At 42.1% G+C, this 25,792-nt stretch overlaps 1 protein-coding gene across 4 annotated transcripts; it reads right to left on the bottom strand.

The window, feature by feature from the left end:
- Positions 1 to 3,747: 3,747 nt before the first annotated feature.
- LOC123800506 (ATP-dependent RNA helicase DDX19B) lies at positions 3,748 to 25,735 on the bottom strand. 4 transcript variants are annotated; one of them, XM_087870598.1, is made up of 14 exons: positions 25,680 to 25,735; positions 25,394 to 25,478; positions 20,939 to 21,123; positions 14,686 to 14,734; positions 13,794 to 13,847; positions 12,894 to 13,029; positions 12,496 to 12,588; positions 9,609 to 9,711; positions 8,969 to 9,152; positions 6,470 to 6,647; positions 5,877 to 6,114; positions 5,159 to 5,321; positions 4,479 to 4,670; positions 3,748 to 4,055 (listed from the first exon to the last, which is right to left on the bottom strand). In XM_087870598.1, coding segments are annotated over exons 2-14 (1,638 nt in total). In that variant the 5' UTR covers positions 25,395 to 25,478; positions 25,680 to 25,735; the 3' UTR covers positions 3,748 to 3,993. The 4 variants fall into 4 exon arrangements, with proteins under 4 accessions (XP_087726724.1, XP_045666172.1, XP_087726725.1 ...); XM_045810216.2 differs by having other exon boundaries at positions 8,969 to 9,083; positions 25,680 to 25,732; XM_087870599.1 differs by lacking the exon at positions 20,939 to 21,123 and having other exon boundaries at positions 8,969 to 9,083; positions 25,680 to 25,725.
- Positions 25,736 to 25,792: the final 57 nt, after the last annotated feature.

Consider the following 25,792-nt stretch of genomic DNA (forward strand, 5'->3'; position numbering starts at 1 on the left):
CCTGAGAGAGAGATGGCTAAAATGGAAACGAGAATGATCTCACCTGAGCCACTGACACCCAAACAGTCACTGATCTCGGACCACATCTAATATTTTCCTCCACCTACTCCTGTCCCTAGTCTTACAATTGGAACTACTATGGAGCCCCGTGCTCAGATGAATACTCACACCAGATTGGTTTCTAAGCCAAGGCAGAAGCATCTAGCAACGGGCTGGAGAACGAAAGGGCATAAGATGAGTGTGACAAATACCCTCCAAGTCTCCACTTGGCTTGACTTCCGACAAGGTGTTTGAAGCTATTCTGGGAAAGCCTCACCTCCATTGTGTCATTTTTAGAAGATGTTGCAATGTGATTCAATCAACAGAATAAAGAACAATTATTCTCAAGCAGAAAAGGCCAAGTCAGGTAAAACTGCAGAGTTCCTAAGAACCTAACATCTGTGTCTAGGACCAGAGAAACCTGAAGACCCCTGAAATCTACAAGATGTTGAAGAGGGGCCAAGTCCCCGCTTGCAGAGGTGACAGGCCTGAAATCATACATGCTGTGTATGAGACTCAACCCTGATGTATATGTTCTTTCCAAACCTTCCCTTTGGGTTTCTCCCCAGAATTATTTTGTACAATCGATCTTTTAGAGCCACAAATCCTTTTTGGAATAACAAGTAGGTGTAAAAGCCCATCATTTTTCCTGTGTTATTCCTCCAGTCCACTTCTTTTGTGCTTTCAGCACAACCAGTGACACCTTGGCATTTGCTGTGTGATGGGACTGATGCGATCATCTTCAAACTTTTCTCAGATGCCTGCCTTTTCCAGCTACAGTATATCCTACATAGGATATACTGCTAGGCCACCCCCCACCTCCCCAAAAAAACCAATTTGATCAGTTCCTTTCTGTGATTTAACAGTCTGTGTCCATTCACTAATAAATCCAAACACTCTTCAATCAAATTTTTGTTCTGTACCTAACAAGACTTTTCTCTGTCCACATGGCGAAGCTGCTGTCCTCACTGCCCTTCCAGTTTGCCAGGTTTATTCTGGGGAAGCTATTTTAGTTTTAATATTACTTTCCACTGCCTAGAGCACTCTTGTTGTCACTTTTCTCCCAGAAGCAAACACCACTCCTTTATGAAATCTCAAGCCTCAGAAATCCTCACCTTCTGAATACCAGTGACACTGAATGAAACTGCCTTCATGTTAAATAATAAACAAGGTTAAACAAAGGGAGAAGACCTGCTTCCAAGGCCTATTTGTATTTCTTTCCTAGGACTAGAAAAGTAGAATGTAAGGACTTTGTCTTTACTGGCATCTACCTTCTTTCTAATTAGGGTAGCTAGTGTTCTCTGGTTTACCAGCAGGAAAGAAGGAATGTAAGGAGCCCTCTTCTGGCAATTGAGTAGGGCCGTTGGCCTATAGAGACATCGCAACTGTTCATGCTGGAGCAGTGTCAGCTCTGAAATGGAACAGCAGTATCAAGTGATGACTAGCCTCCGGAATCATCAGTGTCTCCACTTAGGTATAATCACTAATATCAGCAACCCAAAACATGCTGTTTTTTTATACTCACTAATGGTGTCCTAGTAACATACACACTTCATAATTAAATTCAGTTAACATCAATAACAAATACATCAACAATTGACTAGTTCTTGAGCACACAGCCATTCAATGACACTCCAAAAAACCCCAATAAAATCAAATGTTTATGGATAGTGAACATATCCAGAATCTTCCAGTGGACCAAAAATCTCCTTTACCAAGTGAGTCTCTCTCTGTTCTAGGACAGTTTATTATTCCATACATGGGAACTTACTAAAAAGAGTAAAACTCTGGGGACTGAAGCTAACCAAGGGCTCAATACATTTTCAATACATCACTGATGTCTAGAGACAGCACACAGTCACAGAGGTAGCTGTGGACCACTGAGCCCTGGGAGCCAAGCTCTGGCAGGAATGAATATGGATTGTGAAGAAATATGGACTGTAGTGATACTGGGGTGACATTAGAGAGCCATCCCTAACAGTGGGTCTTACCTTTTTAAAAGACACTCCTAACTTTAGGAGTCTTTCCCCAGGAAAATGCATTTAAACTCAAAATACGGTATACACTTCACAGACTCCATGAAACCCATCTAAGTGAATTCTTAGAGGAATCCAAGCCCCCAGATTCAGAACTGCTGATCTAGATTTCTACCAGATACCTATTTACTCCTACTATTGAAAAGTCTGAAGCCTGTCCCTTCCCATATCCCTGCTTAGATTTAGGGCTACACATTAGACAGGTTATACATGTTGTGAGAAGGGGGGAATGCAGCTTGCAGCCTTGTGAGGAGTCAGTACTCCTTTAATTATTGCCTTTGTTTTAGTTATTTTAGGGTTGGTCCACAGCACTGCAGGGGGTGGGAGACAAAAATTTCTTCTCTTCTTACAAGACTCCCAAGGTGGGTAAGAGTTGGCCAGAAGCAGAGAAGACTCTACAGTCAAATGCCCATTGGGCAAATGTGGCAGGATTGGCGGTCTGTTGGTCTCTGCGGTATCTATAATGTCAGATTGAGGAAACCACCTGGAGGCTGGCATTGGCTCCTTCCCTTCCCAGGAAACAGATCTGGCCCTAAAACACGGAAACACTTAAAAGGATAGTCTGGGATTGAAACAGTGCCCATCACAGAAAATCCCTCTTCCAGGCCTGGGCCTACCCATTCTGTATCAAGGTCAAAGAGCTGGAGACGACTCCTTGTGGCTAGGATTTCGGTTTCATCTCATCCTTTCTCTGTAACTCTGGATACCATCAGCCTTGGCCAGGTATGAGGAAGCGTCCATTACTAATATTTCCTCTGACTATTCTGCACAAAGATGCCCAGTAAGGAGGGAGTCAAGTACGTGGCAGTTACTCCTGCCCTGCACAGGTGAACGGCCATAGACCTTCTACTCCCTTATTGCACTCTTTGTATTCCAAGAACTGTGAACACAGATGTTCGGAATCACTTTACAACCAAGACACCAAATATCTGAAATCATACCCCAGCTCTGATAAATCTTGCCTTCTGGGATCTGGAGATAAAGGAAGTATTAGTGACTACTGCTGATCACTTCTGGAGCTGCCTTGAGGGTGGCCATGAGTGACCTGAAGCCACATGTCACTGAAGATCCAAACCTTAGATCACTTTTTATTTGCTCAGGGCACCTAAGGAGTCAAGGTGATATTAGGGATTATAAAAAAGATGCTGCAAAAGCCTGTGAGCCCAGGTTGTGCGGCAAGCTAGGGCCACCACTAACTCTCCACGATGACTTGTCCATAGGCCTTGCTCAAGCACAGGCGAGGGACCCACTGGTAATGAGATATGCACCATACACAGACTGTACCTGCTGATGAGAACCAGCAGGTTGTAGTCCTGCAACACAAACCTGCGTACACCAGAAGTCCCAGGGTGGCATTTTGGTTCATGCTTAGCAAATCCCTTCCTGCTGTGGGCATCAGGACAGGGAGCTGACAACACTCAGACGAGCTGTCCCACCACAAATCCAAAGCACCAGTTCACAGGCCTCATGCCATACTCCAAACATGATGGCTGGCTTACACACCTGTCCTACTAGGGCCTCTCTCTGTGTCCCTCTTCACCTCTATTCTGTCTGGAGGCTGATCTGAACACTCCTGGCCAGAAAATAAGCAGGGGCTGCCACAAGGATCTCGAGCAAGTGATTAGCCACACCATCTAGATGGGGAAAGAGCTGGCCAAAAAAAAGACGGAACTTCCAAAAGGTAAATTTCTGTGTATTCACGCCTAATCTTCAGAAGTTGTGTAAACAATTTTTTTCTACCTTCCCCCATCATTTGCACAATTTTTGTCTAGTCCAAACGTAATTTAAAATGAGGTAGGTAGTTTCTCTCTCCTCTGCCTTTGTCTTTGTGGTGACTGTCGAGGCCTGTGCCGTGGAAGCACTGGTCTCCTGTGCAGGCGGAGTGCCAGAGGTGGGCACTGGTGACTGGTGGAGTGTCTCAGTTGGCTATTTTCTCAATCTCGTCCAAATCATCCGTGTCCAGTCTTTCTATTTTCTTATCTGGGGAGAAAGATGAGAATTCAGAGAGAAATCAATGTGGGGCTACCATGGAGACACACACCTAGGGAAGGGACAGCACGTCAGGGAGAGAGGAAACACACAGGGTTCTGCCTGGCCTAGGAACGGGGCCGTGCCTCTGGCCACAGCGATCTTTCACTTGACCCCAAAGACTCCCAGTGCCTGAGCAAGGGACACAGCCCTAGGCCCCTCAGCCTGGCCAGGGCGGCGGCACTGTCATTTGAGTCCCTGGCCCTGAAAACTTGCCAGGTGTGCTCTTTGAGAACTTCCATTCTGTAGGAAAGGAGGGGACTGTGCAGGGACAAAGGCCTCTCTCGGGGCCACGGGAGAACCTACCCTTCCCCCCTCCCTTGGACTCCCCGTAGAAGGAAAGGGCCCTGGCGGGAGCCAGTCCCAGGCACTCACTAAAATGCTCCTGGATTCTGTTGAGGATGTTCATGCTGTGCTTGCTGTCAACCATGTTCACTGCCAGGCCCCTCTTGCCAAAGCGGCCCGTGCGCCCGATCCGGTGCAGGTAGGTCTCATTGTCTGGGTTCCCGTCCTTGTCCACGGGAAGGTCAAAGTTGATGACGACAGAAACCTGTTCGACATCAATACCTGTGTGAAAGAGAGGTGGAGAGGAGTCAGGACGGGAGACGAAAATCACTGCCAAGCAAGTGAGGCTGACACACACCAGCTTCAGGTGGAAAAAGAGTCTGTGCAGGCCGGCTCTGGGATTCAGGGACAGGGGCACGCAGCAGAACCCGGAGGGAAAAACAGAACTTGGGCAGGTGCTAACAAAATTACGACATCAGTAAGAGAGCCTCTGCTAGACACCAGGGGCTGCAGATGCAGCCAAAACCTCAGTGGGGACCCCAAAGACAACAGGCACCATCCTGAACCAGCGAGATGCTCGTCCATGTCCTTCCACCTCATGGGAGCCCCTGGCTTCTGTGACAGTTCTTATCTGCCGGGGGAATCCAGTCTCTCCCTGAAAAGAATGTCTGCACCAACCCCACATGGACTCCCCCAAACCAGCAGAGCCCTGTACAGGAGGACTTCCCTGGCTACCCGCGGCCTGGCGGACAGACGCATTCTCTGCTCACCGCGGGCACACACGTTGGTGGTCACCAGCACCTTCTCTTTGCCCTCTCGGAAGCGCTCGATGACCGCAGCCCTCTGCTCCACCATCATTTCTCCACTCAGCAGGGCCACCTGGTGGCCTTCTTTCGAGAGCTCTGCTGCCAGCCAGCTAGCTGTTTTGCGGGTCTGGAGTGAACAGAATTGTTTTAAATGAAGATACCTGTTAAAAAAAAAAAAAACAAAAAAAACCAAAAAAACAAAAACCTGCAAAAAGTGGCTTGTTGCGTTAAAGTACGTGAAGACCTGCTGAGTCAGTCAGCAGGATAGGCTTACCAATTCCACAAATAATTTTAGCCATGTCATTTTTTGGATGAATTACTTAAATCATCTTAGCATTCAGCTAGGAAGAGTGTGGTGTGAGCCAAAGGTCTTCATTCCCAAGTAGTCTGTATTCTTAATGTTTTATAATTATTTCATTGGATGTTATTTGGAGTGCTTCCCAAGTTATCTCTAAGAAGTGGGACCAAAGAAGGTTCAATTCTTCACAGTCTTTCCCTCATAACTCATTATAATCTGAGAATACTCCCTGAGGCAGGTGGACGTGAATCATCATTTCCTTTCCAGCCACACAGGGCACCTGCTCCTGCTCAGCACTGCGGTGGAGCTGGCTGAGAGGGGGAGGGACGCACCCTCCAGTGCAGCTCCTCCCCCGGCAGGCCTGCTGCTGCCACTGCTACTCACATGGCAGAAGATCATGGCCTGAGCAATGGTGATGGCCCCGTAGAGGTTACACAAGGCCTGGAACTTCTCATCTCTGTTATTGCACAGGACGTAATACTGCTTGATGGTGTCCAGTGTCTCCTCCTCGCGCTTCAGTTTGATAATGTTTGGGTCTGGGACCACTTTCTGGGCAAATTTCCATACAGAGTCTTCGAAGGTGGCAGAGAAAAGCAGCATCTGGCAGTTCCTGGGCAGCATCCTGCAAGGGAAGACCCAGGTATGTGGCATGATCCCGAGTCTTTCCCTGGAAGCAACAGAAGGCAGCTGCCCCGCGCTTGCCTGGTCTACGTGCCCAGGAAGGTGGCAAAAGGGGGAAGAGAACAGCGGGGAGGAGGTGAGAGCAGCCGTGGGGCAGGAATGGGGCTGGTGTTAGATCCCCTAAGTCTCCTTCCTCAACCCATGGTCAGTGCCGATGAGGAAATGGCCCATCGAACGAATGCTGCTGGAAGTACTAGAATAAAGAACCTGACAGGAGCAAGAAGAGGTGTTTGAAGTAAAAGAAGATGCTGCAGATCAGGAGGCTGAGAAGTTCCTCTTGGTTCAAGAGTTCCTACCTCTGGATGCGGATGCTCTGATCTTGGTGGCCCTGAGTAGCTATCATCACGTCAGCCTCATCCAGAACAAACACCTTGATCTTCTTGGGGTCAATGAACTTGAGCTTGGAGCACCAGTCCAGAACAGTCCCAGGGGTGCCAATGACAATGTGCTCACTGATCTTCTGACCTCTTTCCACTGTGGAGACAAGATGTTTTCTATGGGTATTTCCATGGTAAAGCCAGCCTTCCTCTCAGAAAACCTAAAGCTATGATGTATTTAATGCAACTGTTTTGATGTTTGCATTAGTATCTTAAGGAAAGGTTATGATATCACTATAGTATTTAATAATGCTGAAAAGACATAGTAAGGCTAGAAATAGTGACAAGATGAAAGCCTCTTCAGTAGTGTTCTTGTCCATTCTTTGTAGTCATCCAGTTCTCTTTCAAGGAGGATCTGTTGTTGTCTTTATTTCTTCTCTGTCAGCATCATTCCCCCAGCCCAGGGTTGCACTTCCTCACAAGCAGACTTTCAGCGCTGTCTCCAGTGCACTCTGCCCCTCAGCTGCCCTGGCATCTACATCAAACAAGTTGGTTACCTTTATGCACCCCTTGCCCAGGTCAGAAAATAGGATACGTCATGAATGGCTTTGGTTTCTCAAAGAAACACAAACTGCCTCTTTTAGACAAAGTGCTTCCCCAGACAAGACCTGGCAGACTGTGGCACGTTCTTGACAGTGTGGGGTTTGAAACTGAGATTTGGCTCTTCATTTGAATAGATGGCACTTACAGATTGAATTTAACTCTTTAATTACAACCTTGACCTGACATACAGAAGCTCCCTCTAATCACTGCCAAAATTTTGCCCAAATGTGAATGTTGAGTCAATTCTTACTTCTGTTAAACAATTACTGCCTCCCACAAAAGTTATTCAGACTGTGGCATCCTAACTTCAACCCAAATTACAAAATTTTAAATGTCGAATGATCATCTTCCACTAAGTTTTATAATCTTAGTACTTTTTAGAAGCAACTTCAAGTTGGTATTAGGACACTGTACACTCAGTGGATTTCTGTGACTCATAGTTACAGCTGTTAAAAATTCATAGCCAAACTTTCAAAAACACATTTATAAGTTACTTAAATATTGTTAATTTGTTGCAAAACAAACAAAAGCAGGAAAGAAGAATAAAGAAAGAATTAAAAAAAAAGCTCCAAACAAAAAACAGACTCTTAAATACAGAGAACAAACGTGTTTGCCAGAGGGGAGGTAGGTGGTGGTTGGGTTAAATAGATAAAGGGGATTATCCTTTATGTTTATTACACTTAATTTGATGAGAACTGAGAAAAATACAGAATTGCTGTATCATTACGTAGCTGAAACTAATAAAACACTCTGTTAATTATAATTCAATTAAAAAGTAAATGCCAGAGTTAATTGTCATAAATATTCTAGAACATTTTTGTTCTTCTACTGACATTAAAAAGAAATTAGGCAATTAAAGAAGTCCAGAATGTGCAGTATTTTATAAGCAATTGGTCTGGTCTGTTTAAAAAGTCAAATGTACTGGGGGGAGGAGAAGGTGGAGGGACTACTCTAGATTTAAAGAAATGTAAGAGATAAAACATCAAACGCAGTGCATACACACCAATTTGATCTTGGTTCAAAAACAAAACAGCCATAAAGACTATGGGACTTTGGGACTACTGAGGAAAAATTAAAATGGACTAGATACTAGTCATTAGAGAATCTGCTAATTTTCTTGGTTGTGATAAGGGTTTTGTGGATATGCTGAAGAATGTCCTTATTATGAGATGCATAGGCTTAAGTATTAATTTAAAAAAAAATTTTTTTTTTAAGGGACACCTGGGTGGCTCAGTCGGTTAAGCATTTGCCCTTGGCTCAGGTCATCATCCCCGGGTCCTGGGATTGAGTCTCGCATCAGGTTCCTTGCTCAGTCAGGAGTCTGCTTCTCCCTCTGCCTGCCACTCCCCCTGCTTGTGCTCAGTCTCTCTCCTGACAAATGAATGACTGGAATCTTAATTTAAAAAAAAAGATTTTTTTAATTGTTTAAGTAGACTCCACTCCCATTGTGGAGCCCAGTGTGGGGTTTGAACGCACGGCCCGGAGATCATGACTCAAGCTGAAATCAAGAATCAGATGCTTAACCGACTGGAAGCCATCCAGGTGCCCGAAGATTTTATTTCTAAGTAGTCTCTACACCCAGTGTGGGGCTCAAACTCCCAACCCTGGAATCAAGAGTCAGTTGCATGCTCTCAGTCAGGTGCCTCCATGCTAAGGTATTTAGAAGTAAAGATCCACAACGTCTGCAGTTTACTTTCAAATGGTTCCCCCCAAAACATAACACACACATATACAGATAAAACAAATTTGGCAAAATGTTAAGTTTTCGAATCTAGGTGAAATGTTCATTTTTATTATTTCAACTACTATGTATATTGTGAAATTTTTAAAATAGAAGTTGTCAGCTTAATGAATTAGGATCACATTCATACTCACATTTATTGCCTCGGACAGCATAAGCTAGCTTCAGTTCAGGGTAAAATTTGCCCATCTGCTCAATCACTTTTCCCGTTTGAAGGGCGAGCTCATAAGTTGGGGAGAGGCACAGACACTGGCAGGGAGAGAGTGCAGAGTGAGCTCTCAAGGGCAGTGGGGAATCACCATCCTCCTCCAGCTGAGGCTGAAGAAGAGCATGTAAATTAAAGTGCACGCCATTTGATTCTTTATGCTGCGAAGTCATAAGTTAGAATTTTTAAGAGTTAGAACTCTGGCTGGGTAAATGCCTTGAAAAGAGCTATTGGCTACAGGAATACAAAAACCCACATGTGAGCAAGGGTCTGAAATTCCAGGTGGAATTTACTCAGAAAGTTCTTGGAACTTTCCAAAGGATGATAGTTGTAGATGGAAGAAGTTTTTCCTGAAAGTAAAGTGCCAAGCCTGTCAGCAGTATCTCGGAACTGGCAAACCATGGAAAGGAAACAGGATGCATGTTGCTACTGGAAGATCAACCATATTGTTTGTGTTCGACAAGGGGTTCTGGTTTATGTAAAAAGTAATATGCGTCTTGGCTTTCAATCCATCAAATGTAATTTCTAGCTACACATTAGCAGAAAATGCAAATTCACCAAGCCCTTACCTGGGGGTATCTGTGTGCAGGTTCTACTTGGCTGAGCATGGCCAACACAAAGGCAGCTGTTTTACCAGTGCCAGACTGAGACTGGGCAATTAAGTTCTGTGGGCTGCACAAGAAAACAAACTGTTTAGGGGCTTAAATCACAAGTATCCTTTTAGTTAATACCAGTGAAGAATAAATTAGTTTATGGAAGGAGGCTTTGATTTCTGCAGTAGTTACACATGCTAGCCCCACAAACACAAAGCACCACAGAGAGAAGACTGGTGGGATTTAAAGCACTCCGTATCTTTTATTCTCAACATGGCAGCCAGTGATTTCTTTTAAAATGTCAGCTCATGTCACTGCTCTGCTCAAAAGCCTTCCAGTCATTTCCCATTTCATTCAGAGTAAAAGTGAAAATCCTTCTGTGTTACAAGGTCCTACCTGATCTGGCTTCCTAGTACTCTGTTCTCAGCTCCTGCTACCTGCTCCCCTACCCACCCTACCACAAAGGCCTTGGTGCTGCCCTAAAAGCATGCCAGCCATGACCCTGTCCCAGGGTTTCTGTACTGGCTGTACTCTCCTGGGATAACTGTCACCAAATGACATGTCAACTCTCTCCTCTCCATGGCTGTGCTCACACATCACCTACTTGATGAGATCCTACCCTAAGCACTTGATTAAAATTGCAGCCTACTTTGAAATGCCTTAAAAAATGATGTATTAGTGAATAGATATGTGATAAAATACTGTAAAATGCTAGTGATAGCATTTAGATGGTGGGCATATGGGTGTTAACTACAAAATCCTTTCAACTTTGGGGCACCCAGATGGCTCAGTTAAGTGTCCAGCTCTTAATTTCGGCTCAGGTCATGACGTCAGGGTCGTGAGATCTAGCCCTGTGTGGGGCTCTGTGCTGGATATGGAGCCTGCTTAAGATTCTCTCTCTCCCTCTGCCCCTCCCCACCACTCTGTCTCTCTCTCAAAAAAAAAAAAAAAAAAAAAATCGGTTTTCTGACAATTTTCATAATATAATGCTGGGGGAAAACTGCAGTCTGTTTCCTTGGTATTCCTGGTCTCTCTTATTCTCTATTTTTCTCATTAGTATTTATCACTTTTTTTTTTTAAGATTTTATTTATTCATTTCACACACAGAGAGAGAGAGCACAAGCAGGGAGTCAGCAGGCAGAGGGAAAGGGAGCAGAAGACTCCCCCGCTGAGCAGGAAGCCCAGTGCGGGGCTCGATCCCAGGACCCCGGGATGATGACCCATGCCAAAGGCAGATGTTTAACCCACTGGGACACCCAGGCGCCCCAGTACTTACCACCTTTTTTAAAAACAGCTTTTAAGTGTACAATTCAGTGGCATTGATTACATTTACAACTTATTATCTAACACACTGTGTACTATATATTTTATTTATTTTTAATAAAAATAAATGATCTATACTCCAGACTAAGCTCCTTATAGGCAGGAATTTTGGTCTGCTTTGTTTACTAATGTTAACCAAGTGCCTAGAATAGTATCTGTTATATACCTGCACTAATACATATTTGTTAATGAAGAAAGGTACTAGATAATCTCTCAGGTCTCTTTTAACATTGGTGATTTAAAAATTGAACATACTTAGAGGTGCATAAATGGAATATTCATTTGTTTCCCATTGGTCATTCGTATTTATAGATCTTAATGCTTTCATAGATGCTCAAAGTGTCAAGCTAAAAAGAGACATTATTCATCATGAAAAAAGTCACTATTATGACACAGAACAAAGAAAACTTCAAGAAAATACAGACCTAAAATATCTATTTTTAGACTGTATCAAAGGAGTTTCAGGATTTAGGATTATATATAGTACAACTTTACATAATATATAATGTAGGGATCAATTTTTATAAAAAGTTCCACATGCTCTTGAATCTTGCTCAAAATGTGGTCTGAAACTAGCAGCATCAGCATCACTTAGAAGCTTCTTAGAAATGGTGAACCTCAGTTGGACTGAAATGAGATTCTGTGTTTTAATAAATTCCTAGGAGACTTGCGCCTGTGAAAGTATGAAAAGCACTGCAGTACAAAACAACCTTAGTAATTACCCTCTTCTGGTCTCCCAGAACCCTGTTTGATTTTCGCGGACTATATTTGACACAATAAATTTTATATATCCATCTAACGAAAGCATGGTATATATGAATGATAAATGTTTATCAACATAGAAAGATGATTATCTAATTTAATTTTTAAAAAGCATTTAAGATTTTATATGTTTCCATTTTTCTTAAAAAGGTATAAAGGGGCGCCTGGGTGGCTCAGTCAGTTAAGCCTCTGCCTTCAGCTGAGATCATGGTCCCAGGTTCCTGGGATTGGATCCCACAGCGGGCTCCTTGCTCGGCAGGGAGCCTGCTTCTCCCTCTGCCTATTGCTTCCCCTGCTCGTGCTCTCACTCTCTCCCTCTGACAAATAAATAAATAAAATCTTAAAAAAAAAAGGTATAAGTATGTGACTTTATGAAAAAAAAAGTCTAGTAGAAGTCTCTAAATATTAGTATAGTGGGTGGGGGAAGATTACAATTTTTCTTTTTTTGTTCTCTAACTTTTCTTTTCTTTTTTTTTTTTTAAAGATTTTATTTATTTGACAGACAGAGACAGCCAGCGAGAGAGAGAACACAAGCAGGGGGAGTGGGAGAGGAAGAAGCAGGCTCCCAGCGGAGGAGCCTGATGTGGGGCTCGATCCCATAACGCTGGGATCACGCCCTGAGCCGAAGGCAGACGCTTAACGACTGCGCCACCCAGGCGCCCCAAGTTCTCTAACTTTTCTAAAATAAGCATGTATTGCTAGTATAGTTTTTTAAAATAATAGGAGTTTTAAAAAATGGAAAATTAAAAATGGGATAGAGTTGTATCAGGACACATACGGCTCAGCAAGCATCAAAGGTAGTGCATTCTCTTGTATCTTGGATGGACGGTTGAAGCCCATGGCATAGACTCCCTGGAGAAGCTGTGGTTTCCTAGAAAAACAGTTAAAGATGAAAGTCACAGTCTCTTGTTGAGAAAAGAAGCCAAATATCTGAGGAACTTTTTTTCTCTTTCTTACTGTTGTTACATACAGTTTATTTACAACTAAAAATGCATGAATTGTGTACTTAGCACAATTCACATTACCTGGAAATTTTATTAATAGCCCAAAGCAGCTAAATTTTTTTATTAAACTTGTGTTAGCTAAAAAATGTTCTGCTGTGATTATATATATGTATTTATAGGCCTAGGGTCTCTATCTAACACAAAGGGGAGAGTCAGAAAGTAAAACACTCACAGCCGAAGCTCCTCAAAGGACTTCACTGAGTAGAGCGGGGAGTTTGGGTCCCGCTGCAGGACTTCCACCTGGTTTGTGTTATCCACAAGGTTGCTTCTGATCAGCTTGTTGAGTAAGGACTGGGCAGCTCTGTCCTCTGTCAGGAAAGAGAGCATAGAATTTTATTTAAAAAAATTTTTTTTGAGAGCAAAGAATTTTAATATACCATGAAATCCACCACGACCTCTGAATTCACTTGTCATTGGCATTTTAAGCACTAACATGTATTTATGCTAGGACTTCTAATTCAAGATATACCATAGTTTTGATTTATAAATAGAATTAAAATTGCTTTATTAAAGAGAAAGGTTTTGATACTGATATCATGCATTTGGGCCTCATACTCCTCTCCAGGACTCTATTCCAAACCCTCCTTTCCAGAGGTTATCTATTCTTCCTTTGTAAACCTAAGTATTTACTCCCCAATTTGTGCTCAATAGAAAACTGAAAATTATTAGTTTGGCTAACACATCACAACAATGGGAAAAAACCCCAGAAATTAGCAAAGTTTGTATCTTGATATCAAAAAGCTGTTTGTATGTTGTTATCCATGTTTAATATGTCCAAATAGCATTAACTTTAGTAGACAATGGGGATGCAACTTAAAATTTCTTTTATAATGCCATGTAAAAGATCATTCAGGGCACATTTCCTGCTGCTGCTGAAGTCCATCAGTTGTTCAAAGTAAAATTTCTCTAAAATGTAAACAGTGAGAATTCCTTCACCAACAACTATGTTCAGTGTTTATTAGCACTATGACTCCCATTAAAGTCAAGCCAAGTTGGGTATAAAAATGAAGTCTTGTAACAATCTATTCTCTTAGGACTGTAGAACCTCATGGATATAGCTCTAGGCTGTTACCTTTCTCTTCTTCATCTGCCTTCTCTGCATTAGCATTGGTCTTGACAACAGCACCTTTATCAGACACAAAATGGCTGTCATTCAATATCACATCCCATACCCAACAGCTGAGACAATTCAAATTCTATGAGACACTAGAAATGTAAAGGCCTGGGGAGCAGAAAAATAAATGAGGAAACCAAGCCACAGATAAAAGCATTTTATTGTTCTTAAACAAAGGTATGAAACAATTTTGCTTATATTTCAGTTCTTTCCTATTCCGCATCCTCTCATGGTACATCAAATACTAACGGGACTTTCCCTCATAGCATCAATATTTCTGAAATGTTGTAGGAAGATGATCATAGCAGGCAATGACCACAAACCACCTTGATGCTCATACATACTTCATCAGTATATGAACACTATAATGCCATTAAGATTCTATGTATGTAAATTGTTGTTTAATAGAGATGTATATTCAAACAACATTGTAGGTATGAAAAAATTACAGAAAAAGACTGTAAATGAATTTGGGATGAGGTAAATGTTACTATCCCCCCCATAATATTATGTACATCAACAAAAATTTAATGGAAATCTTGGATTTTGAATAGATAGGATTTCAGAATGACAGTAGGTTAATTCTCAGGTTGCTCATACTTTGGCTATTGTATATTCTCATGGTCAGCAATAAATTTGATAATATGTAAGTCAATTAGACATCCTCATGCTTATTTGAAGCACAATACAAAACAAAACAATCCAGTTTAGTTCCCAAATCAAATCACTGCCAGTATCTGCCAGTCCCCTGCTTGGTACATATATAATTTTTTTTTTCCCAGACAGTTACTATGTCAAAGTAGAAATACTAAAGGAAATCACATTTGTTTTCAAACTAGCTTTTACTCACCATTGGCATCTGGTTTGATTTTCTCTTCCTTAAGATGCAAGTTGCTCAACTAAATGGAGAATATGGGGGGAGGAGGGAAAGTGTCAGGAAAATCACTTAAAAGATTTTGAATCAACAGAGTCTCCCCAGTGAAGCTGGGGAGAAATGAGCCATTCTCAAGACCTATTCATTAAGTTCTGCGGGGCTCCTTTTGTCGACTAAATGTTTGAGTGAGAATAAACAAAATTTCCCATAAACATAGCAGTAGAAAAAAACTGGTTACACAAATGACTCAAAATCCACACTTCCTAATTACAGTCCCTAGAGAAAATTGTAATCTATGAGTTTGCTTAATGCCTGATTACAAAGACGCTCTCAGTAGAATACCATTTGTCATTCTCTCATATTTCAAACAAGAGGAAATTTAAAAGATACTGGAAAATACAGTCACACTTCAGCCAGAGACATCGAGGTGTGTGGGGGGTTGGGGTGGGGGGGAGGGCTGCAGCACAAAGCCTGTAAAGCATCTGGGGCTAGGAATCCGTTACGTTGCATGCTATGTTTGAGCTACAGGACCACAACATGCTGACATGCACCCGCATTTCAGGTTGCCTTGTTTTTTGCCTTGTGATGGAAGTCTAGGATTTTAAACTGAGAACAGCCTGGGGCATCGTGGCACACTGTGTAATCAAAATACCTAGCGTTCTGGGGGCGCCTGGGTGGCACAGCGGTTAAAGCGTCTGCCTTCGGCTCAGGGCGTGATCCCGGCGTTCCGGGTTCGAGCCCCACGTCAGGCTCCTCCTCTATGAGCCTGCTTCTTCCTCTCCCACTCCCCCTGCTTGTGTTCCCTCTCTCACTGGCTGTCTCTATCTCTGTCAAATAAATAAATAAATAAATCTTTAAAAAAAAAAAATACCTAGCGTTCTGAAGTCGGAATACAAAGGAAGGGACAGAGCAAAGAGACATTTCCAAGAAAGAATTATTAAGACTTTGATTTGTGAACAGTGAATTAGGCATATCCTGGCGGGACTTACCTCCTCTATTAGAATGAAAATACCCTTTTATTTGTCAGTTATACCTCAAAAGCTAGGGGAAAAAGAAAATACCTTAAAGACAAGAATATTTTTATTTTTAATTGATCTTTGGATCTAGCACAAAGCAGGTAATATCAGGGGCTCAGGACTCCATCTACAGAAGGGTAAGAATGAAAATGGCTACTTCTTAAAGCACCACCTACACTGGTTCTTTATGTTTTTGAGGTTCATTCTGTCTTTCCTCTAAGTCCAGGAAAGGAGAAAGGCAAGAGAGGAATGAAACAAATGTTTGTTTTAATGGGTGGTTAGTTGGGATGGAGGAACCGCACTTCTGTGTACTGACAAAGGAGTTTCTGGTGTCTCTGCTTTGGTGTTAGGGGAGGAAGAAGTAGGGGGAACACACTGGAGAGACTGGCAAGAAAGGAAACTGGCAAAAAAAGGAAATCCTCATAAAGCAGTAAAAATCCTTCATTAATTCCACATGGTAGCAAACACACTAACAGACAATGAATATGAAGCAACCAGCGCAGTGCATGATATCCAGCAGGGGTTCAATATATTTTAGTCTTCTCTAAAACTTCTCCACATCCTACCAACAAATCCTGTTTAAGTGTAGTTTAGGTCTATTGAGAGGGAGAGGGAGAGACATTGTGGGGCTGGGGGCAGAGAGACAGACAAACATACAGACAGACTCCCTGACCTTCTGGCAATATTTAAACAGTAAAGTTAAGAGTACTCCTAGGGTGATAAATGCTAGCTAAAACAAACGACAGGATGGAGGTATAAATGAGTTAATGAAGTATAAATGAGTTACAAACATCTATTACTGTAAAACATTTTAATACTCAGTGATAAAAAGGGCAAACCATTCTGTTCAAACTGAAGTTAACAGGGTAAATAAAGTAACAGTCAAAGTAACTAATATGCAATATGTAGTAAAGTTGGTAGCAACAATGTAAGTGAAACCAAGAGATGTTTTGATTACAATGTATCAGGATTCTGAAGCGTTTCCAGCGGAATCTAAAAACAAACTCAGCCCTCACTTGGCTGTAAGGACCTCAAAGCCTGTAAAGCAGAGACAGTGAAGTCTGTATTACCCAGTGCAGTGTCAGTGAACTGAACGCTGAAACTTATCTTGAAAGTAAACTTATATTGAAAGTACAGTTAGATACCTTCTTTTGCTCTATTTACTTAGACCAAAAAGGAGAAACAAGTTTCTCTTGCAACTTCATCAGAAACCATTTTGAAATTAACCAAAAGGCACAAAAGCAAAAACATCCACTTTGTAATACCCACATTTTCAAGGCCTTTAATATTTTAGTTTTTAAGATATGTTAAAATAATTGCAAACTCTACAGTTAAACACTGAATTTTATTCAAAAGCTACTTAAGAAAGGATTCTTGAGACAAAAGATTTAGTGGTAAGTGAACTATACAGAATAGGGATTATCTTTGGCAAAATGGTGAAATAGAGGGCATAGAGTAGAGTCATACTCCTCAGTTTTCTTATCTGTTTGCCCTCCTCTAAAAAGAAATCTCCCAACAGAACAGGGGGGAACAAAGAGAGGAGCCACTGGGGGATGAGAAAATAAATATAAATAGAATCTAGTATTTTCTTATCTAAAATAAATAAGGAATGAAGCTTAATGAATATTTAAAATACAGTAACCTTGCACTACACACAACACTGTCACCTATGTCACACAATGTCCTCAGTGGGAGTTCCATAAGGCAGAGGGTAACAGAGGCATCTTTACTCATCTGCTCAGTTTTGGAATATTGTGATCTAATTTACCTGTGCATGGTTAAGTAGATTCACAAAACTTATCCAGGTTCCACTATCTAATCCATACAATATGGACAAGTAATTTAAAAGATTCCTACAGGGGTCCCTGAGTGGCTCAGTTGGTTAAGCATCTGCCCTCCGCTCAGGTCATGATCCCAGGATCCTGGGTCTGAGTCCCTGCTCAGCGGGAGCCCTGCTTCTCCCTCTCCCCCCCCTCGCTCGCTCTCTCTCCAAAATAAATAAGAGCTTTTTAAAAAGTTTTAAAAAAATAAAAGATTCCTGCAAAGGAACTGTGATTTATAGATAATAACAACAATTGCTATTACTTACATAGCACTTAAAACAGGCATGTCCATAACTCAATGAGGTAGGTATTATGATTATCTCCATTTTACAGATGTGGAAGCCGAGGCACAGAAAGATTAAGCAATTTGCCCAAAGTCATATAACTAGGAAATGATGGACTTAGAATACAAATCCTAGACTGTCTGGCTATAAAGGCTAAGGTTTTAACCTCTGCACAATGGTGCCTGTCATAGATAATACCAATCTCATAGAAAATAATCATTTTAAGGATGATACAATGGTGCATCCACTTTGGAAAAGTCTGACAGTTCCTCAAAAGTTAAACATAGAGTTATTATATAATCTAACAATGCCACTTCTAGGTGTGTATACACAAGAGATTTGAAAATGTCCACACAGAAACTTGTACATGAATAATCCTAGCAACACTATTCATAATAACCAAAAAGTAGAAACAATCCAAATGCTCATCAATGGACACTGATGAATGGATAAACGTGATCTATCTAGACAATGGAATATTATTTGGATAGAAAGGAATGACACTTACTGCAACATGGACAAACTTTGAAAACATGCTACGTGAAAGCAGCCAGACACAACAGACCACATATTGTATGATTCAACTTATATGAAATATCCAGAATAGGCAAATCTAAAGAAACAGAAAACAAATCAGCAGTTGCCAGAGAAGGGTGGGAAGAAGGGAGTGACAGCAAAAGTTGGAGGGAACTTTTGGAGGTGGTGGAAATGTTCCGTATCTTGATTGTGGTGGTGGCTACACAATTGAATGCCTTTGTCAAAATTCACAGAACAAGGGTGAGTTTTACTATATGTAAATTATACCTCAATAAACTTGAATTAAAAACGGCCAGTCTAAGAGATCCAACAGTCAACTAGTAAGAATTCTTGAAAGAGGGCAAAGAAAAAACAAAGGGGGAAATATCAACAACGAAATTTTTCAGGAAAATTTCTCATAACTTAAGGACGAGAATTTTCCAGATTGAAAGGACCCACCCAGGGGCACCTGGCTGGCTCAGTCAGAAGAGCATGCAAATCTTGATCTTGGGGTCGTGAGTTCGAGCCCCACACTGGGTGTAGAGTTTACTTAAAAATAAAATCTTAAGAGAAAGAAAGAAAGAAAGAAAGAAAGAAAGAAAGAAAGAAAGAGAGAGAAAGAAAGAACCCACCCAGTGCCCAGCAAAATGGATAGAAACAGACCCATACCAAGACTCATTATCATGAATTTTCTGTACACTGGAAACAAACAGAAGATTCTTCAGGCTTACAAAGGGAAAAACAGGTCACATCAGGAATCAGAATGGTTTCAGACATCTCAATAACCAATAAAGAAGTCTAAAAGGCAATGAAACAATGCCTTTAAAATTTGGTAGGAAATTAATTTCCAACCTACAGCTCTACACCCAGCCATAATACTATCCAAATGATTGGGCAAAATAAGGTATTTCCAGGAATGCAATAGTATCTTAAAAACAAACAAAAAACTTCTGATACACCTTCAGAAAGTTGATGGGTAGTTTCACCAAATCAATAAAGATGAAGAGAGGGGATCCAGAAAGGAGGGGATCCCCAGAATGAAGGTGAGGGGAATCTGCCCTGTTCCCCTCCAGTTCCTGAAATGAGTTCTGCTCTAAGCAAAGGGAGAACTAGTCCAATATGAAGCAGACTAAAAGATGTGGGGGAAATATAATACTTTTTTTAACTGAAGATTTTATTTACTTAGCGCAGGGGGAGAGGCAGGGGGGAAAGATAGAATCTTAAGCAGACTACACACTAAGTGCACATCCTCATGTGGAGATCGATCTCACCGTCCCAAGATCATGACCTGAGCTGAAATCAAGAGTCAGACGTTTAAATGACTGAGCCACCCAGGTGCTCCAAATTAATACTTAATGTGTCTGAACATCCTGAGATAAACTAAACAATTAGCAAAGAGTTTGAGGTTGAGTTGGTGGTAAGTAAAAAAAACATGAAACAAAAATGCAAGGCAATTATAAATTCCAAGGAAAAACAAAGTTTTATAGGAAAGTAAAAGTATTCATAAGTTACAAATAATAAAACATGAAATACTGATCTAACTAAAATTACAATATAATGAAAAGGTAGGGAATGGGAAAGTGTGCATGTGTGGTGGAGAAAGGATGGAGGAAAGAATCAAAATCGGTAAATACCTAAAATTGAAAATCCAAAAACTAGCAAAGCAAACATGCTATTTAGAGAACGAGGAGGTCAATGATGTAAATTAGCTTTAAGAGAAGTATTAGTTGTCTCTGAGGAGGAAAAAATTGATGGGTGGTGGAACCAGTTTTTAAAACTATTTGACTCATCAAATTATGTGCATATAATTTATTATCAGTTATATAAAAAATTAGACAAAGTCCTTGTTCTCAAAAAATTCACAGAAATAAGCACCAGCAGAAGTAGGTTCAAAGCATTATCGGAACTTGAGTGTTTAGGTGGAAGGAATTAATTCTACATAGTCATTTTTTTTTTTAAGATTTTATATATTTATTTGACAGAGACAGCCAGTGAGAGAGAGGGAACACAAGCAGGCTCCTAGCGAGAAGCCTGATGAGGGGCTTGATCTCAGAACCCTGGGATCACGCCCTGAGCCGAAGGCAGACGCTTAACGACTGTGCCACCGAGGCGCCCCTACATAGTCATCTTTAAGTCATATCTTGGTTACTGTGTGTGAGGCCCAGAACAAAGTAAGGTGATCAGAAGAGGATTTACTTACTGACTACTCGGCCTACAGAGTCGATCATTCATCATCAGTAAGCAAGCAAGGAAGTACACAAAGATGAGTAAGCCACGGTCCCAGAGCCCAGGAAGCTCAGAATCCAGAGGTGGGAAATGACACAAAGGTGATTATAATCCAAGTGGAGAGAGTGCATTCTACAATCAGTCTTGATTCCAGGAAGACAGGCGTCTGGGCTCTTTATCCATAGGAGCACTCACCTGTTCTTATGTGACCCAGGAGGCGGATGGATAAAGCCAGCTCAGGGTCCAAGCTCCATCCTCACACGCCACCCATACCGGTCCTGACCAAAGTAGCGAGTGTCCTATCCAGGGATGATCCCCGGCAAAAACTGACCCCCTGACCCTTTTACGGCTGAAGCCAACTCACCGACTCGGCCGCCGCCTCCTGTTCGTCCACCGCCAGGGCCCACGAGTCGGTGGCCATGGTCCCAGGCGCCGGTGAGACGCTGGTGCTGGCAGACTCGCTGGCTGGGGCGGCGCGATCGTGGGCTCCGTGGGGTCGCAGCAAGCCCAGCTCCAGCCCCACCGAGGGAGAAGTCATTCGCTCAGGCACTGGGGACCGGAAGCGGCGCGCCGCAGTGACGTCAGACTCTGCGCCCGCCCGGCCGCCCCTTGCCCACTTCGAGCTCTAGCTTCATCGTTTCAGACCCCCTGTCCTGACCCCTTCTTAGCTCACGCTTTCTTATCAGAAACACTGACTGCCAACTGCCTCTCCAAGCCACAAGCAAAACCACATTCCCACCCAGTACGCCGGCATAGAAGCTCATACAGATTGAATATATCAAAACACACAACCATTACAGATACAGTATAGTCACCAAAATGCGTATTGGAACAAGATCTTTTTCTCTTCAGGTTGGTCATTTTCAGTGCCCAGGGGTTGGCAGTCAGCCATATCAAACACCACTTGGTTAAAAATTTGTCCCGCAAACTATGTGGCAACAGCACTTACAGGAATTTCACCTTCAAAAATACTCAAGGAAGGTGCTAGGGAAATATGTTCCAGGTGGAGGATCGGCGACAAGAGAAAGCATGGAGGACACAGTTACTGTGGGGATTGACAAGAGCCAGGGATGAAGAGATTGGTAGGAGATAGAGGCAAAAAGGGCCATCAAAGCAGCTTAAGGAGCAAATGAGTTCATTCCAGGGAATTCTTCCCCATCTGGCATGACTTATGGAGTTATCTCTGGATAACTCCAGTGGAATCCCAGTGCTCCCATGTAAGAGTTGCGTGATTGGGAGAATTTTTTTAAGATTTTATTTATTTCTTTGACAGAGAGACAGCCAGTGAGAGAGGGAACACAAGCAGGGGGAGTGGGAGAGGAAGAAGCAGGCTCCCAGTGGAGGAGCCTGATGCGGGGCTCCATACCGTAACGCCAGGATCACACCCTGAACGGAAGGCAGACGCTTAATGACTGAGCCACTCAGGCGCCCCGGGAGGATTCTTTAAAAGGAAAAACATCTTGGGCTTTTCGAAGAGGTAAAATAAGGATTAAATGTGACACCCGCTCTCCCTTAACTGGAAACAAGGTTCTCTCCCCTTGTTACTTCACTAGAAAGAAGCTGGGCATTTTCCTGCAAGCTGAGAAAAATGAATCCCTGCTTCTCTCTCTTTGCCACTATTCTACCTCAGTAAATTAAGTTCAAGCAGTAGTGGGTTCTATGTGGACTTTTACCCGTAGAGTATGAGTGAGAATGTTCAGGAAAGGGTAAAGCAGTTCCAGGCAATATTCTATTTGCCATGATTCTTTTTCTTTTGTACCCCTGAGGGGGTTAATTTGGTGATGATTTTTTTGAAACCTACAGGGGAGGATGTGCAAAACGAAAAAGGCAAACACACAGCCAGGGAAGCCATGACCTACATCTCATCATATCAGAAGCAATTCTAGGAAATATTTTGCCAGCAAAATTATATTGATCACAGGGCTAATGGAGGTTAAGGATTTTTTTTAAGTTTAATGAGGTTAAAAAAGAAATCATCCAAGGTGCAGGACTGTATATAATAGGATCCACTTGTGAAAAAGAAAACCCCCATGTGCTTGTAGATACTACAGAAAATGTATGAGATACACACAAATCTGCTAACAGTAACTGCTTCTAGCGAGGGGCTCTAGAAATCTGGGGTGGGAGAAGACTTCCCTTTCGTTGTGTACACTTCATCCTCTGAAATTCATTTTCCATGTCATGTTTTTCCTTTTAAAATTGTATTTCAGACAAGAAAGGGAATAATACGATAACCATCTAGGTTCCCACCTTAGGGCTTAAGAAAGAAAACAATTAAAATTTGATTGAAGGCCCCTGTATAACCATCCTAAGAGACAGCAGCTCTCCTGAATTTGGTGCTTATCCTTCCCATAAATGCTTTTTTACCATGTGTTGCTTTCTCTGTTTAAAAAACAAAACAACCCAAAACTTAATAAGCATCAGGATGCTAGGGTCTCTTGTCTCCACCCCCAGATACCAGCACAACGTGAGACACCTGCTAAGAAGCAATCTGGTTTCCAAAGCGGAGCGTGGAGAGAGTAATCAAGATTGTAAGAGCAGCTGTATTGGAATGCAGCTTCCTGGATTTACTCCCACATGACCTTGGCTGCCTCCATATTCTCTGAAGTCATGGTTAAGTACCCACTGCACCATTCAATGATTCACCAGTCACAAGGTTTTGTGATATAGCGACTGGCCTATGGCGAAGGCTTGATAAATATTAGCTATTATTACTATTCCTGGCTCTCCACTCCAGGGGTGGGGGTGAGGAAGACGCCTCCATGTGGAAAGAAGGGTCTTGTTTTTAACCTCAGAGATACTCACATCGCCCACGGGCAAAGCTAGCGGAAAGCGCCCCAGGGCGCGGCCTCGGATGCGTCCCCCAGCCCCGGCCATCGCCCTTCAGCATGGCGGTTACCTCCGCCAACGGCCGCTCACTGTCCCAGCCTCATTGGCTGAGGCCTGGAAGCCTGTCCGACCAATCAGCGGAGGGGACGGCACACCCTCGGGCAAGCGTGCCCAGGTACCTATGGGGGACAGGCTGAGTCTTAAGCCGCAGCAAGGGGTCCTTTGTGTATTGAACTTTGTCATTTCTTGCTGAATATCCAGCTCCTTCGCTAGACTGGGAACTTCATGAGGGTAGGGTTGTGTCTGCATTCCTTAATGCTGACCTTTAGGGACTAATGCATAATAGACACCCATTTGGTGAATGACTAGATGAGGAATACACATCCCCCAAATCGGTCACTTTTAAATCTTTATCTCTGAAAAAATAGGTGAAGAAGCTCATTCCTAGTTTATGCCCTTGCTACTCCAAGTGTGATCCTCCTCCTCCCTCAGCAGCAACATAGATATCGGTACCTATGGAAGCCTATTAGAACGCAGAATCTCAGGCCTCACTTCTAGACCTACTAATTCAGGATCTGCATTTTAAGATACCAGGTGATTTCTTAACTTATGGTCTGAAAACTATTCAGCCACTCCCATTTGACCTGATAGCAAATAAATGAACGATCTAAGTCCATTTTATAGATGATAATCATATTAGAATTAGAATCTAGGACTATGTATTTCCGAAATTAAATATTTAAGTTGTACTATCTTGAGCTTTGTTAGCTTCCTCATGTCCCAAGAGGTTCAACCGATGTTCTGCTTCAGAGTAAGCCACGTGTATAGCACTTACTTTCACCTGCAAGCCTCTTTGCTTAACCCAGAATAAGAATTTTCCTAAAATACACAATTTGCATGTTGCATTAAAATAGCTTTCCTTCCATTATATAGTCGACATTATCTACAAGAGAAACATATAGAGAACTGGGTAATCATCCAAATAATTCAAGTAGAATGCTTAGAAGAATGTGCCATTTGGGCCTCAACAGTTTCTCTTCATGTGTATTCACCCAGTCATTGGGTGAATGAAAAAAAATTTTTGTAAATATGTCTCTAATTCTTTCATTAGCGAAGGTGCTATCTTAATAGTGACAACTCCAGCAACATAATAAAGTTATTGAGACTACAATCAATATTACTTTATTTTGAAAATATAATTTGTACAATTTTGGCCTTCCATTTTAATTGTGGTGGCACAGAAGTCTGACCCATTTCTCAGATTGTTTAGGCTAAATATGCTATTTTGGGCTAATTTGGATCAGAACAAACACTTGTCTTTCTTGTTTTTGCCCTTCTCTGTCTTCACCTCTGGGTGCCTCAGTTTCCTTAGCTGTTAAAAGCAGGTAATATTAATAACTCATTATAAGGTTGTTGTGAAGATAAGATCAAAAGCTTAGATCAGTGCTGGCTGCATACTACGTGTTCAAAAAACGTTAGGTGGGATGAAATGGGAAGTTAATTCAAGTGTTTTTTTTAACTGGCTTTTGAGCTTGACCCTCCTTATGTATAGAATGCACTTTTACATATTAAAGTAAAATATTTCCACAATATTTTAACCCAGTTAAGACTAGCAGCACAATTTTATACCCACGTGTTTGGATATATGTGTTGATGCAGGTAATAGTGTAGAGGTTTAGGTTTAAGAGTATGGGCTTTAGGGGGACCTGGCTGGCTCAGTGGGTAGAGCATGTGACTCTTAATCTCAGGGTAGCTGGGTTCAAGCCCCATATTAGGTGTAGACCTTATTAAAAAAAAAAAAGTATGGGCTTTGGAGTTAAACAGGAGTGGGTTTGGATCATAGCTCTTCAACTTACTCTTCCGTGTGAACTTGGGTAAGGCAGTTACTTCATCTACAAAAAGAGATACCAGCTGACCTGCCTCATACGCAGTTTAAAAATTAAATGAAATAATCTATGCGAAATTCAATGCCTCGCTTATAAATACTTACTATTATTTTTCAAAGGCAAATCGAGGACCAGATGCCAACTCAATTTTCCCTCTTCAAGTCATTTCTTCCACACCAAATCCAAGGTCTGACAAAGACAAGTGTAACCGTGGACACAACAAATCAGAATCCCTTTAGTCTGCAAACCATTTTGCAACTAAAATGAGCAGAACTGTGTACCAAGAGTGTGACCTCTACCAAACACACGTCGCCGGTTACCCTTATTAATCAGGTCAACTATTAGGAATTTGCAAACCAAAATGCCGACCTCCACAAGCCCGCATCCTACCCGGTCACGTGACGTATCCCCGCCATTGCATCAGCCGACTTAGAGCCGCCTTCCCGGACACCAACTAGTGAGCTGATTCGTGCTCTGGTTGATTGGCATGTTGATCAGCCAAT

This window comes from Ursus americanus, chromosome 21, assembly GCF_024610735.1.
Source record: "Ursus americanus isolate L20-20 chromosome 21, mUrsAme1.1.p, whole genome shotgun sequence".
Taxonomy (NCBI): Eukaryota; Metazoa; Chordata; class Mammalia; order Carnivora; family Ursidae; genus Ursus; species Ursus americanus.